Source organism: Osmerus mordax, chromosome 11 (assembly GCF_038355195.1).
Source record: "Osmerus mordax isolate fOsmMor3 chromosome 11, fOsmMor3.pri, whole genome shotgun sequence".
Classification (NCBI taxonomy): domain Eukaryota; kingdom Metazoa; phylum Chordata; class Actinopteri; order Osmeriformes; family Osmeridae; genus Osmerus; species Osmerus mordax.
In genome coordinates, this window is record NC_090060.1 from 7,141,543 (window position 1) to 7,154,161 (window position 12,619).

At 47.5% G+C, this 12,619-nt stretch overlaps 1 protein-coding gene across 1 annotated transcript in view; it reads right to left on the reverse strand.

Moving 5' to 3' along the window:
- Positions 1-12,619, reverse strand: part of grik4 (glutamate receptor, ionotropic, kainate 4) — an 82,624-nt gene that overhangs the window by 12,817 nt on the left and 57,188 nt on the right. Inside the window, exons 3-5 of the mRNA XM_067246642.1 lie at positions 5,808-5,972; positions 2,811-2,947; positions 2,500-2,521 (exon numbers count right to left, since the gene is read on the reverse strand). Of these exons, the coding sequence (XP_067102743.1) occupies positions 2,500-2,521; positions 2,811-2,947; positions 5,808-5,972 (324 nt within the window). The remainder of the gene's footprint in view (positions 1-2,499; positions 2,522-2,810; positions 2,948-5,807; positions 5,973-12,619) is intronic.

Here is a 12,619-nt window from a genome sequence, read left to right on the forward strand (position 1 = left end):
CGCTCTCTCCGCTCTCTCCCTCCCTCTCTCTCCCTCTCCCTCTCCCTCTCCCCTCTCCCTCTCCCTCTCCCTCTCGCCTCTCCCTCTCCCTCTCCTCTCTCTCTCTCTCTCTCTCTCTCTCTCTCTCTCTCTCTCATTGTATCTCGTCTCTCCTTTCTCTCCCTCTCCCTCTATGTATCTCTTTCCCTCTCTATTGCTGAGACTTCCTCTATCTTTGTCTATGTTCTCTCTCCCTGTCTCTCTCTCCCTCTTTCTTTCATTCTCGCTCCCCCCCCTCTCTCTATTCCCGTCCAACCCTCGAAAATGGCCGTGTTTCCAGAGGGAGAGACAGTTGGAGTCCCAGTCACCAGCCTGTGTTGGCCCAGAGGATGTCCTGATAGGCCAGGCCGCTGAGTTAGATGGAGAGAGACAGAGATACATGGACTATGGTGATGGCTCTATCTACTGCAATCTACCGGATTGTACCTCCATGTACATCCTGGGGATTCAGCTTGTCTGTGCTGGTTCAGCTTTTCTCTCTATCTCCCTCTCCTTTTCTTTCTTTTTCTCTCTTTTGTCCTCTTCTCTCTCTCTTTGTTTCTCTCTTTCTCTCCCTCTTCTCTTTCTCTCTCTGTCCCTCTCTCTGCATCCACCCCACATATTTGACCACAGCTGAGTCCACAGCTCGCTTTGAAAAACACAAACCAGGTCCAGTCTCTCATTAGACCACAAAACACCACCTTCAATCTCCCTTTCCGGCTGCTTGTTAATCAAACCCTTCGTTTGATCTGAAGCGGAGAGCGATGGCGATTACCCAAACCCTGACAAGCATGTAAACAATCCAGTGTTTAGCAGCTACGAGACTGAGGACGTGTGAAACAAGCGTGTGTTTTGTGGAACAAGGATGACTGTTAAAAGGATGATTCAGAGACAGCGCTTCCATTCAGCTGTGCACCTGATTGGAGCAGGGCTGGGGGGAGAGTTGTTCGAATCGTATCACCTCATCGCCCCAAACAAAGAGAGGCCACTGACATGGAGCAGCGCATGACAAAGAAACAATGGAACGTGGAAGACAGTCAATTTGCATATGTATAATGACGGCAGACAGATAAACACAATTTACAGAATTGTATTCATCACTCCAGTCCAATCATGCAGACAAAAACACACAGAAGCACATACGCACACCCATACAGAGTAAGGGAGCTTGTATGATGATGACATACCAATTGCATGCAAAGGTGAGGGCCACAAGGGGTTCCGTGTGTGTGTGTGTGTGTGTGTGTGTGTGTGTGTGTGTGTGTGTGTGTGTGTGTGTGGGGTGGGTGGGAGTGGGGACAGCTGTGGAGCACTAATCACCATAAGGCAGAGAGCAAAGTGTGTGCATGTGTGCGGTGTGTGTACGCACCTGTGTTTTGTTTGCAAGTGGGAAAGCAGAGGCACCATGAATGGAGAGAGACAGCAATATCTGACTAATTCTGACCCTCCCTCCCTCCCTCCCTCCCTCCCTCCCTCCCTCCCTCCCTCCCTCCCTCCCTCCCTCCCTCCCTCCCTCCCTCCCTCCCTCCCTCCCTCCCTCCCTCCAGCTATCTTCCTCCTTCTCCTTCCCTCTCTCTTCCACCCTCTCGCTCCTTTGCTCTCTAACTCCATTTCTCCATCCCTTCATATCTCTGTCCCTCCCTCCCTCGTACCTCTTGCTTTCCCTATCTCCCTACATCCCTTTCTCCCTCTCTCTAGCTCCCTCATGAATAAACGGTTCCTGAAAGGGCCCAATTAAATCCTGATGTGGAGCTCTCAGTCGACACCAGGCCCACAGCCACAGAACCAGAACCAATCCCTGGCTGACCCAGACACACACTAAGACCCAGAAACAGACTGATGGGCTGTGATCAGGGAGGAGAGGAGGGGAAGATGAGGTAGAGGGAGAGATAGGGAGAGGGAGAAGAAAGGTAGAAAGGTCCAGGTAATTTGAGTTGAAATCCTGCTTGCATTCTCTCAGAATCACCACCCTCTATCTCTGCTCATCCTCAATCTCTATCTCCTTCATTTCTCTCTCTCTCTCTCTCTCTCTCTCTCTCTCTCTCTCTCTCTCTCTCTCTCTCTCTCTCTCTCTCTCTCTCTCTCTCTCTCTCTCTCTCTCTCTCTCTCTCTCTCTCTCTCTCTCTCTCTCTCTCTCTCTCTCTCTCTCTCTCTCTCTCTCTCTCTCTCTCTCTCTCTCTCTCTCTCTCTCTCTCTCTCTCTCTCTCTCTCTTTCTCTGACCTGACAATCAGCAGAGTTACTGACTACAGGAATGGGGGGCAGGAGAGGTGGGGGGGAGGGGGCAGGAGAAGAGAAGGCATTGAAAGAGATGAAAAGAAAGGAGATCCACATGCATGACTCAAAAATAAGCCTATCACTGCCAGTGTGTGTGCACATATCACGATGTGTCTGTGTGTATAAGCAAGTGTTCAGTGAGTGTGCCCTTGATAATCCTATACTGTAAGAATCCATGCAGATGGTAAACACTTGCGCACACACACACACATGTTCCATAAGGCGGGCCTGTTGTCCTCAGATTGACTATCTGCCCATCTAGCAGAAGCAGACCATTAGTGAAACCTCACCTTCACAGTGACGATAGGTCAATATGACCTTCTCACTCTGACAGGACACACACACACACACACACACACATTCAGTTCTCCCAAATGGCTCATCTCCCAGGGTGTACCATAACACTGACGTCATGGTGCTGTGCAGCAACAGACAGCATGACTCAGAGCTGGCCGGACATGAGCAGCTGTGTGTTCTCACCTCCTGAACATGCATGTGAGGAATAATACTCTCATACTCTCAGAATAACAGGAGACAGATTCAGTTCCGGGCTCACCTCCTTCTCTCCACAGATGTTGCTGATGATGGAGTTGGAAGCGGGGCTTGCAGAGGGACCCAGGACTGCCACCACGCCCTTAGAGAGAATCTGGCACACTGAAGAGAGAGAGACAGAGACAGAGAGAGATGGAGAGATAAAGACAGATAAAAGAGAGACAAAATAAAGAGTCAGTAACCTTGAGAAGATGATAATTCTGACTAGGATGAAACCTGGATGAACTGTACTGAAGCTAGGTCAGCTCCTGCTGTAAGGAGAACCAAGCCAGAGACCTTTGATTTAGTGTTTCACAATCAGAGGTCCACTATGGGAGTGCAGGGGGGGAGAGGCCCCGACTGTATGGAATACAGGATAACATCACATATCCTGTTCTGCAAACACAGTGTAGCCTATAACTAAATATATTTGTTTCATACTGTGCATCATATGTCAAAAACTGGAAATACAGCCGTTAAGCTCACATGCAATTGTTACACTACGTCCTCGTTATCAGTCCAAACTTTAATACTGTTCATAACAAAACCGGCATGAAGAAACGTGTGTTTAAGGATACGCTTTTGTTTTCAAATTGTTACCCCGCATTGCTTTTTTATTTATTTGTGATCCCGCTGCTGTGGCCACCAAATAGGCCTCATGTGTTTTTTTCGCTCCTCCACCTCGCCTACAAGTAGTTCAATGTCAGTGTCTGAGAAGTTGCGCCTTTTCGTTCTTTTCCACCTGTCGCCATGATTCAACGTAACGCAACATAAGAACAATCGCATGTCAGGGCCATTAATATACTGGATTAGCATTCATGAGGTGCTTTGCATTGACCATTTATGGTTAAAAACGGGCGTGTTCAGGGCGGAGTAAAATGCTGAGTCACGTACGCACACTTGTGGGTAGTCTGTGATTTATAAAGGGAACATTGCTTACAGGTGTGCGGATGCACGGTCTTATAAATCAGATTTTTGGGGGGCGTACGCCATTTTAGGCTTTTGGGCGTACGTACACTTTTAGTAAGAATCCTACGCACAGTTTTATAAATGAGACCCCTGGTAATAACCTCAGTACATAACCAGCACTGTGGGAAAGCACTTGACATACATACACACATGCGCACACACACACATACACGTTCACACACCACAAACATAGCCCCCCACAGACACACAAACACACACCGGTCTGTCTGTGTTCCTCTGCAGTGTTGGCTGGTTTCCATGTGTGTCCCTGAGCAGAAGTAGAACATCTCCAGTATGAAGAGCAGCAGTGGGAACTAGGACAGGTGGGAGGGAGGGACTGGAGGGTTGACTGGCTGACTGGCTGGCTGGCTGACTAGTTGATTGGCTGGCTGACTGGCTAGCTGGTTGACTGGCTGACTGGCTGGCTGGCTGACTGGTGAGTGGCTGACTGGCTGACTGGCTGGCTGACTGGCTGACTGGCTGGTTGACTGGCTGGCTGGCTGACTGGCTGGTTGACTGGCTGGTTGACTGGCTGACTGGCTGGTTGACTGGCTGGCTGGCTGGCTGGATGACTGGCTGGTTGACTGGCTGGCTGACTGGCTGGTTGACTGGCTGGCCGGCCGGAGGGCTGACTGACTGGCTGACTGGCTTTCTGGTGGAGTAGCTGACTGAGTAGTTGACTGGTTTACTGACTGGATGGCTGATTGACTGACTGACTGACTGGCTGACTGGCTGGCTGACTGGTTGAATGGCTTGCTGAATGGCTGTCTGGCTGGCTGGTTGACTGGCTGGCTGAGGTGACATTTCATTCAGGCTGCCGGCACTGATCCGTCCCTAATCCAATTTCTGACTAAACACACACATACTCACACACACACACACACACAGACATATTCACACACACACACACACATACTCACACACACACACACACACACACGCACACACACACACATACTCACACACACACACACACACACACACACACACACACACGCACACACACATACTCTCTCACACACACACACACACACACACACATGCAAACACACATACACACATCAGACAGCTGTAAAACAGCCAGCGTTGGAATAGTTTTGCAAGGAGGAGGAGGAAGATGCGGAGGAGGAGAGGTTTCCATGGGGATTAAGTATATGTGGTTCTCCTTTACAGGAAGCTTTTCCTGGTCTCAATCAAGTCCCAATGTCGTTCCCTGAGATCTACTACGACATGGACAGTTCTCTGTCAAACCATCAGGTGAAACCTTTTGGTGTCATAAAGCATATCCAACACAGAGGAGCCTTTCTTTCTTATATTTTTCTCCAGTAGAATAAAAGTTATCCTATGTGAAAAGGACAGTTTACTTGACACATGACCTTCTGTTCTAGTTTACTTTACTCCACACAAATGGTTTTCATACTTTCTAGTTTTAATATTTGTTTTTATACATCGCTCTTGAAAAATACTTTTTTGATCTGACACACATACACACTGCACTGTGATTTGAAACAGCCCAGCTTACCAAGGAGACAAGGTGAACCCTGGAGGGGTGACAATCCCTGATATGACAGCTTATTCTGCCTAGCAGCAGTTTGGGATGGTGTCTATTCAACCCACAAATTCCTAAACAGGATCGACTTATATCTCCGCACTCAGGACATGGGAGGAGGGAAGGAGGGAGGAGAGGAGAGGAGGGGCAGATGGGAGAAGGAGGAGAGTGTAGAGGGAGAGAGATGCCCAGAATTGAACTGACAAGTCCTTGATTTGAATCTCTATGTTTGTCTTTTGTAAACCGTGAATCCTGGGCCATCTCCTATTTCACCTCCTCTAAATCTCCACCTTTCCTTCTCTCCTTCCCCTCCTCCGATTGTCCTTCTCTTGTCCTCCTCCTCTTCCTCCTCCTCTTCCTCCATCTCTTATTCTGTCCTTGGCCCATCCTTCGCCTCCACCTCACCATTTTCTCCCTCTTGTCCACCTCTCTTCTTCTTCCTCCTCCTCCTCCTCCTCTACTTACTAGTCTCTCCTGTCTCGTACTCGCTGTCTCTCAGGAGCTCGAAGATGTCCACATCCAGTTTGCCGGTGGTGGAGCGGTTGCTGTTGCGGTTGATGCTCTCCTTGGCCAGCGTGATGGCCAGACGCTCCCCTCTGCTGCACTCCATGGGGTCGTCCAAGATGGCGGCTGGGGGGGGGTGGGAGGGGTGGGTGGAGAAAGAGGCGGGCGTGAGAGAGGAGGGTGGGGGAGGAGGTGGGGGAGAGAGGGGAGGTGAGGAGAGAGGTGGAGGGCAGGGTGTTGGGGGTCAGAGTGGAGGAGGGGAGTGGTGAGAGGATTTGAGGGGAGAGGAAGGAAGAAGAGGACAGGAGAGAAAAGGAACGAAAGGATGAGAGAGGAAAAGAGTAAAAAAGAAAAAAACAGAAAAGATGGTGAAGGGGGAAGAGGAGAGAAGAAACAACGTTTATTAACCAGCTAGTGAAAGGCAAGTCACCTCACTGTCCATACAGAGCTTTCTCTCTCTCTCTCTCTCGTTCCCTCCCTTTCTCTCCCTCTAGCCTTCCAGATCCACATACACTTCCAGCAGGTTCTGAAATAAGAGACAGAACAATATCAACCCCGGCTGCGTTGTGTCTGCTCCCTAATCCAATCAGATCGCGGCGCTGGAGACCAGATGAGTGATGAGGCAGTGGGAACACATCTTAATGGTTGAGCCTTGATTTACTGTGCAGGCCAGGCATTTACATAACACTTTTTTACAGATTCATGCTTTCCCATTACTTCTTCACTGGCTTGGACATGTCATTATGTGTGTGTGTGTGTGTGTTATTGAATTATTGAAAGTCCATTTAATTTGAGATGACACCAAACAAGTCAAGGAGCAAATATAAACACATCACACACATACAACCCAAACACACAAACACTGTATGGTTATGATGTGCTTGAGTGCTCGACTACAACTGCAAGGCTGCAGCCAGGGCCCCTTTGCAGGATGACACACACACACACACACATACACGTACACACACACACCAGACTGAGCCCTCCGCTCGCTGCATCCTGATTGGCCAGCTCCATATCAAGTTGAACAGTTCTCAATTACATCAAACACAGACATCCTCATTAACCACAACACACCAGGACACAGGGGCACATCAGGGGGAGGGGCTTCATCCTGAGGTACGCAGGGTTTTATTAGCAAGGGGCAGAAGTTAATGAGCTCTGAGCACATCACGTAACCGTTAACAACCTGCACCCTTTGGACGATGTGGTTCTTGTTTCTGGAAACATAATAGTTAAGAGCAGGTCACACTGCTTCCAGAAGATGCCTCTCCTTCTCTCTCTCCCTCTCTCTCTCTCTCTCTCTCTCTCTCTCTCTCTCTCTCTCTCCTCTCTCCTCTCTCTCTCCCTCTCTCTCTCTCTCTCTCTCTGTGTATCTCTCCTGTCTCTTTCTCTCTCTCTCTGCTCTGTCTGTCTCTCTCTCCTTCCTAATCAATACCCAAACCGACATGCAGACTTGTTAACCCAGATCACTGACTTGACATTTCTGGAAATCTTAGTCAGAACATTTTACAAGGCTCACTCTATAACCTCTACACGTTGATCCAATACAGGGCCTGGAGACACACACACACGGACGGTGTGTGTGTTTGTCCGTGTTGGGGCAAGGTTGAATTTGCATAGAAATTAACAACCTTGGCAAGTGCGAATGAAGTGAATCTCAGAATGATGTTTTGGCAGGCATCCCTTTCCTCAGCTTGAGACTGTCTCGGTCCGTCCTTAGACAGCAATACGGGACAAATCCATCGCTCTCTATCTCTCTGTCCCCACCCACGCCTCCTCATCCCACTCTCTCCTCTCTCCTCCCTAAACCTCACCCCATTCATTCCTCTCCTCACTCTCCTCCCTCTCTCTCTCTCCCTACTCCTCTCTCTTGCCTCTTCCTCCTCCTCCCCTCTCTCTCTCTCTCTCTCTCTCTCTTCCTCTCTCTCTCTCTCTCTCTCTCTCTCTCTCTCTCTCTCTCTCTCTCTCTCTCTCTCTCTCTCTCTCTCTCTCTCTCTCTCTCTCATCTCTCTCTCTCTCTCTCTCTCTCTCTCTCTCTCTCTCTCTCTCTCTCTCTCTCTCTCTCTCTCTCTCTCCTCTCTCCTTCTTCCTTCTCTCTCTCTCTCTCTCTCTCTCTCTCTCTCTCTCTCTCTCTCTCTCTCTCTCTCTCTCTCTCTCTCTCTCTCTCTCTCTCTCTCTCTCTCTCTCTCTCCCTCTCTCTAGAGTGTTACAGTTTTTCACAATGCTAAAACACATTCTTGAAACAGTCACCCATTTTCTCAAAACTGTAAACACAAAACCTCATCTTCAAGCACTATTTACAAAACCTCTGAATCCTCTTTCAAATGAAACTTTTGCCTCAAAACAGTTTTACCTGTGCTCAAAATCAAGCTTTCGCCTCAAAACAGATTTACCTGTGCTCAAAATCAAACACTGCTCTCAAATCATAAACAAAGTGATCAAAATTAAATACACTATCAAGCAGCCAGTAAACAATACACCAAAAACACATTGTTCAAAACATATACGTTGTTCTCAGGGAGAAGTTTTTACGTAATCTCAAAACAAATTTCATCTTTATCCATCATTGTCTTGAACATATAGAACAAAAACATGTTCTATATTACGGTAGTAGCTCAAAATTGATCAGAAATTACTACTCTGCTTTGCTCTTTGTAATGTTTTTGTTCTTTCTCCTCCTTGTACCCCTATACAGTACTGTACCCTGCATCTCACTACTCACAACTCACTCTTGTTCTTTGTTGATATGAACCTGCAACCAGTCAAAATCTATTGAGCAGTCAGTACTGTTACTGTAACAAATGGAAAGCACAATGTTCAGGGCCAGACCATTTTTTCATTGTACAGTATACAGCCTATGCACTGTACTACAGTATACAATACTACTAAAAGGGACAAAAATCAAAGAAGTAAACATGTGATCAATGTGCTTCTTCTTGTCTTTGGGCTGGGTCAGGCCAGAGCACTTTGTCGACATCACAAGCAATATTTTCCCACCTTCAACAACCTGTTTGCTCTCTGAACTGGCTTATATTGGTTGTGTCACATCATTTGAAACAAGTGAAATCAATTTTGAGTGGTTGTGTTTAGTCAATGACATGTTTTCTCTATTTGTATTTGATTGCTGCTATTTGTGTATACCAGTATGGATGACATGTGCATTAGAGTGCAGAATGTGTTTTTAAAATGAGAATGTGTTTAGAGTTTTGCTGAAAATTCTAAGTGAGATCTGCAAATTGTGTTTTACCATGTGAAATGGTTTAAGGTATTAACAGACAGGCACAATTAGCTACATGAGTTCGGGCAACTGAGAACTTTGTTCAGCCAATGGGTTTTAGTGTTTTAGCAATTGATAAAAACTGTAAACCAATCTGTGAGCAGCTGATCAGACCAGTGTTTTTTTTGTTGAGGATACTGGGTTGAGTGTTACTTTCTGTCTTAAGCCCACCCTTATGTAAGCAGGTCAGGGGCCCCTGGAGGCCCTCAGGAGCTGCTTCTCCTCACTGGGCAAAGAGGAGCACCTTGGACGTGACATCAGTGAACTGGTACATGGAGCCGTTTCCAACATAGCCTGGGTTACTTGTCTGTCTGTATGTGAGTGTGTGTGTTGGTGTGTGTGTGTCGCACTGTCATTTGATCCCAGTATTTACAGCAAGCAGAGGTGGCCTCTGTCTTACACACACACACACAAGTGATTTACACCGGCCTTTTTACGAGGCTTTTAAAGTTTACAACTCCAAATCACTCTCCTCCGATCCTGGAGACGCCCACTCTCTTTAATCCTCCTACGGACAGACTGACCTGTGGCTGAGGTTGAGAGTGAGACTGGGGCTGAGGCTGGGGCTGAGACTGGGAGTGAGGCTGGGGCTGGGGCTGAGACCGGGAGTGAGGCCGGGGCTGAGGCTAGGATTGAGGCTGGGTCTGGGGTTGAGGGTGAGGCTGTGGGTGAGGCTTGGGCTGAGGGTGAGGTTGAGATTGGGGGTGACGCTGGGGCTGAGGGTGAGGTTGAGATTGGGGGTGAGGCTGGGGCTGAGGGTGAGGCCAGGGGTGAAGCACCTCTAGTGCTCAAAGTCTGTTCTGACTATTACCTGAAAATTAGGCTATGAGGATAAAGAAAAAAGAGAGATGGCGAGACATAGACAGAGAGGGAGAGAGAAATAGAGAAAGAGAGTGAGACAGAGAGAGAGATAGGGATAGAGAGGTAGAGACAGAGAGCTGCAGTAGATCTTTGCTGATGGAGATCTGTTCAGGGCTATAACAGCAGCATCAACTATAGGGCTCTCTGAGTGTCTCTGCACCAATCAGCTGATTAGACGACTCACATGAACCAGCATTAGGTGTTCAATAGCTCCCCTGGGACACTTACCACAACTACACTCTCTCTCCCTCTTTCCTTTATTCCCTCTCCCTCTTCCTCGCTCTCTAAGGTCCCTTCATTATCTCCCCTTCTCTTTCTCTGTCTCTACCTCGTCATTTCATTCCCTCGCTCCCTCTCTTCTTCTCACTCTAACTTTTCTTCATTATCTCCAATGTTTATTCACCAGCTACAGTACGGCATAATTACCTTTCAGCCCACTGTCTCTCTGTACTTCTCTCTTTCTTCACCTCTCATCTTCTCTCTCACTTTAATTCATTACCTTGTCCTGTCTGTCTTTCTCTACTTCTCCCCCTCGTTTCCTCTGCAGGCAGAGATATTGAAGGAGCTTGCGAGAACACGGTGATAGAATAGGTCAGGACAGGGGAGCAGAGTGAGGAGGAGGAGGAGGAGGTGGAGGAGGAGGAGGAGGAGGAGGGCGGGAGTTCATGCGAGCCGCTCATCCAATTAACTTCATACAGTTGCCCGTTTTGCAACACAATCGAGCCACAGACACACATTCAGAGATTCCTATTGTTAGACTTCTACTTTTGCAGATGGTGTCTCATGTCAGTCTAATGGGCAATCACAGATTTTATAAGAGGATGCACACAGGTATTTTGAACACAACTCAACACATCTATTATAATTTGGTAATCAGTAGATGACTCTTTTTCCTGGTGGTGTGTGTGTGTGTGTCACCGTGGGTTAGTCATAGTCATGCATGTGGGATAACTTGTCAATCTCTTCAGATGACTGTACCAGAGACACCTTTCTGCATGTCTTTTTTGCTGTCTTTCTGTCTGCTTGACTTTTTTAACTGTTGACTCACATAACTGCACAAAGTACTGTCACACTAAAAACAACGAGGTAGTGAGAAAGCTTGAAATAGCAAGGGATGCCAATCACACTCATAATCGAGTCACATGACCCGGTGCTTCTCAGTCTCTGTCTCAAGGAGTTCTCTAGCTGTGGTCTCTAGGAGTTCTGGAAGCGAGGCAGAGAGGAGGGTGAGACGTGGGCTGCTCTGTTGGTGGTGAGAGGGCTCTCCACACACACACGAGGACAGAGACCTGCTCCTCTCACAGATGACAAGATATTGAGATAAAAGAAGCTAATTAGGACATTATGATACTCGTTTCTGATTGGCTCTGGCACACTGCTTTCCAGCCGGCCAAACAACATATTGATTAAGCACCATTACAGTAACATCATTGTGTGTTTGTGTGTCTGTCTGTATGTGTGTCAGTATCTGTGTTTTGCGCACGTGTGTGTGTCAGTGTGTCTACATATGTGTGCATTTGTAGGTTTGTGAGTTTGTGCCTTATCTAACCATAGTGATTGTGGTTATAGATTTAAACTCTCATTATGTTTTGCTGTGCTAAGATATAGATCTGTACGTTATAGTGACATTTATGTTGCAGATGTAACCAAGGAAACATGTATACTCATTAAAGCTTCCCACTGTTTTCTTGCAAATTTATCTCCAGCAGCGCAGAAACAAGAAACAGCACAAGAAACATCCTCTATCATTGATCAACAGTGCTGTTTAGAGCAGTGTGTGTGTGTGCATGCTTGTGTGTCTGTGTCTGTGAATGTGTACTGAGGAAGGCTGTTAGACACAGGAGGATAATGATGGCATTAATGGAGGTGATAGCTCATCCAGCCTGCTGTTAGAAAATGGCCCCTGGGAAGCTGTGTGTGCTGTATGTGTTTTTAGCTGTTTGTGTCTCTTGCAATTTGTGTGTGCGTGCATGCGTGAAAGTTGTGTATACCTCCCTACCACTCCATATAAACTCCTGTACCATTCAGTTCATCACCTGGCGGCGGCACACACACTTGTGCTACACAGCTGAAGCTTGCATGTGGGAGAAACAGCTGCAGTAGAGGCAGGCTGCGGTAGAGGCAGCCTGCAGTAGAGGCAGCCTGCAGAACAGTCAGGCTGCAGTAAAGTCAGCCTGTAGTAGAGTTAGCCTGCAGTAGAGGCAGCCTGCAGTATAGGCAGCTTGCAGTAGAGTCAGCCTGCAGAACAGTCAGGCTGCAGTAGAGGCAGCCTGCATTAAAGTCAGCATGCAGCAGAGTCAGCCTGCAGTAGAGGCAACATGCATTAAAGTCAGAATGCAGTAGAGGCAGCCTGCAGTAGAGTCAACCTGCAGTGGATTGCTGAGTCTGAACAAACAGTCTGAAGAATCACGCTGTATATATTGTCCATTTGCTAAGGGATTATATGACATGGCTGTAGAACACAGAGTCAAGCTAGATCATGAGTTTGAATGCTGATGCAACCAAATGTACCACATGTGTCATGGTGTTTCCCAAGGCCACGGTACATATATGTTCAGTGATTATTACCGGGAACGTTATTGTCTGCTTCACAATGCTGCTCACTGCAGACGGCTCCCTATAGGACCAAAGA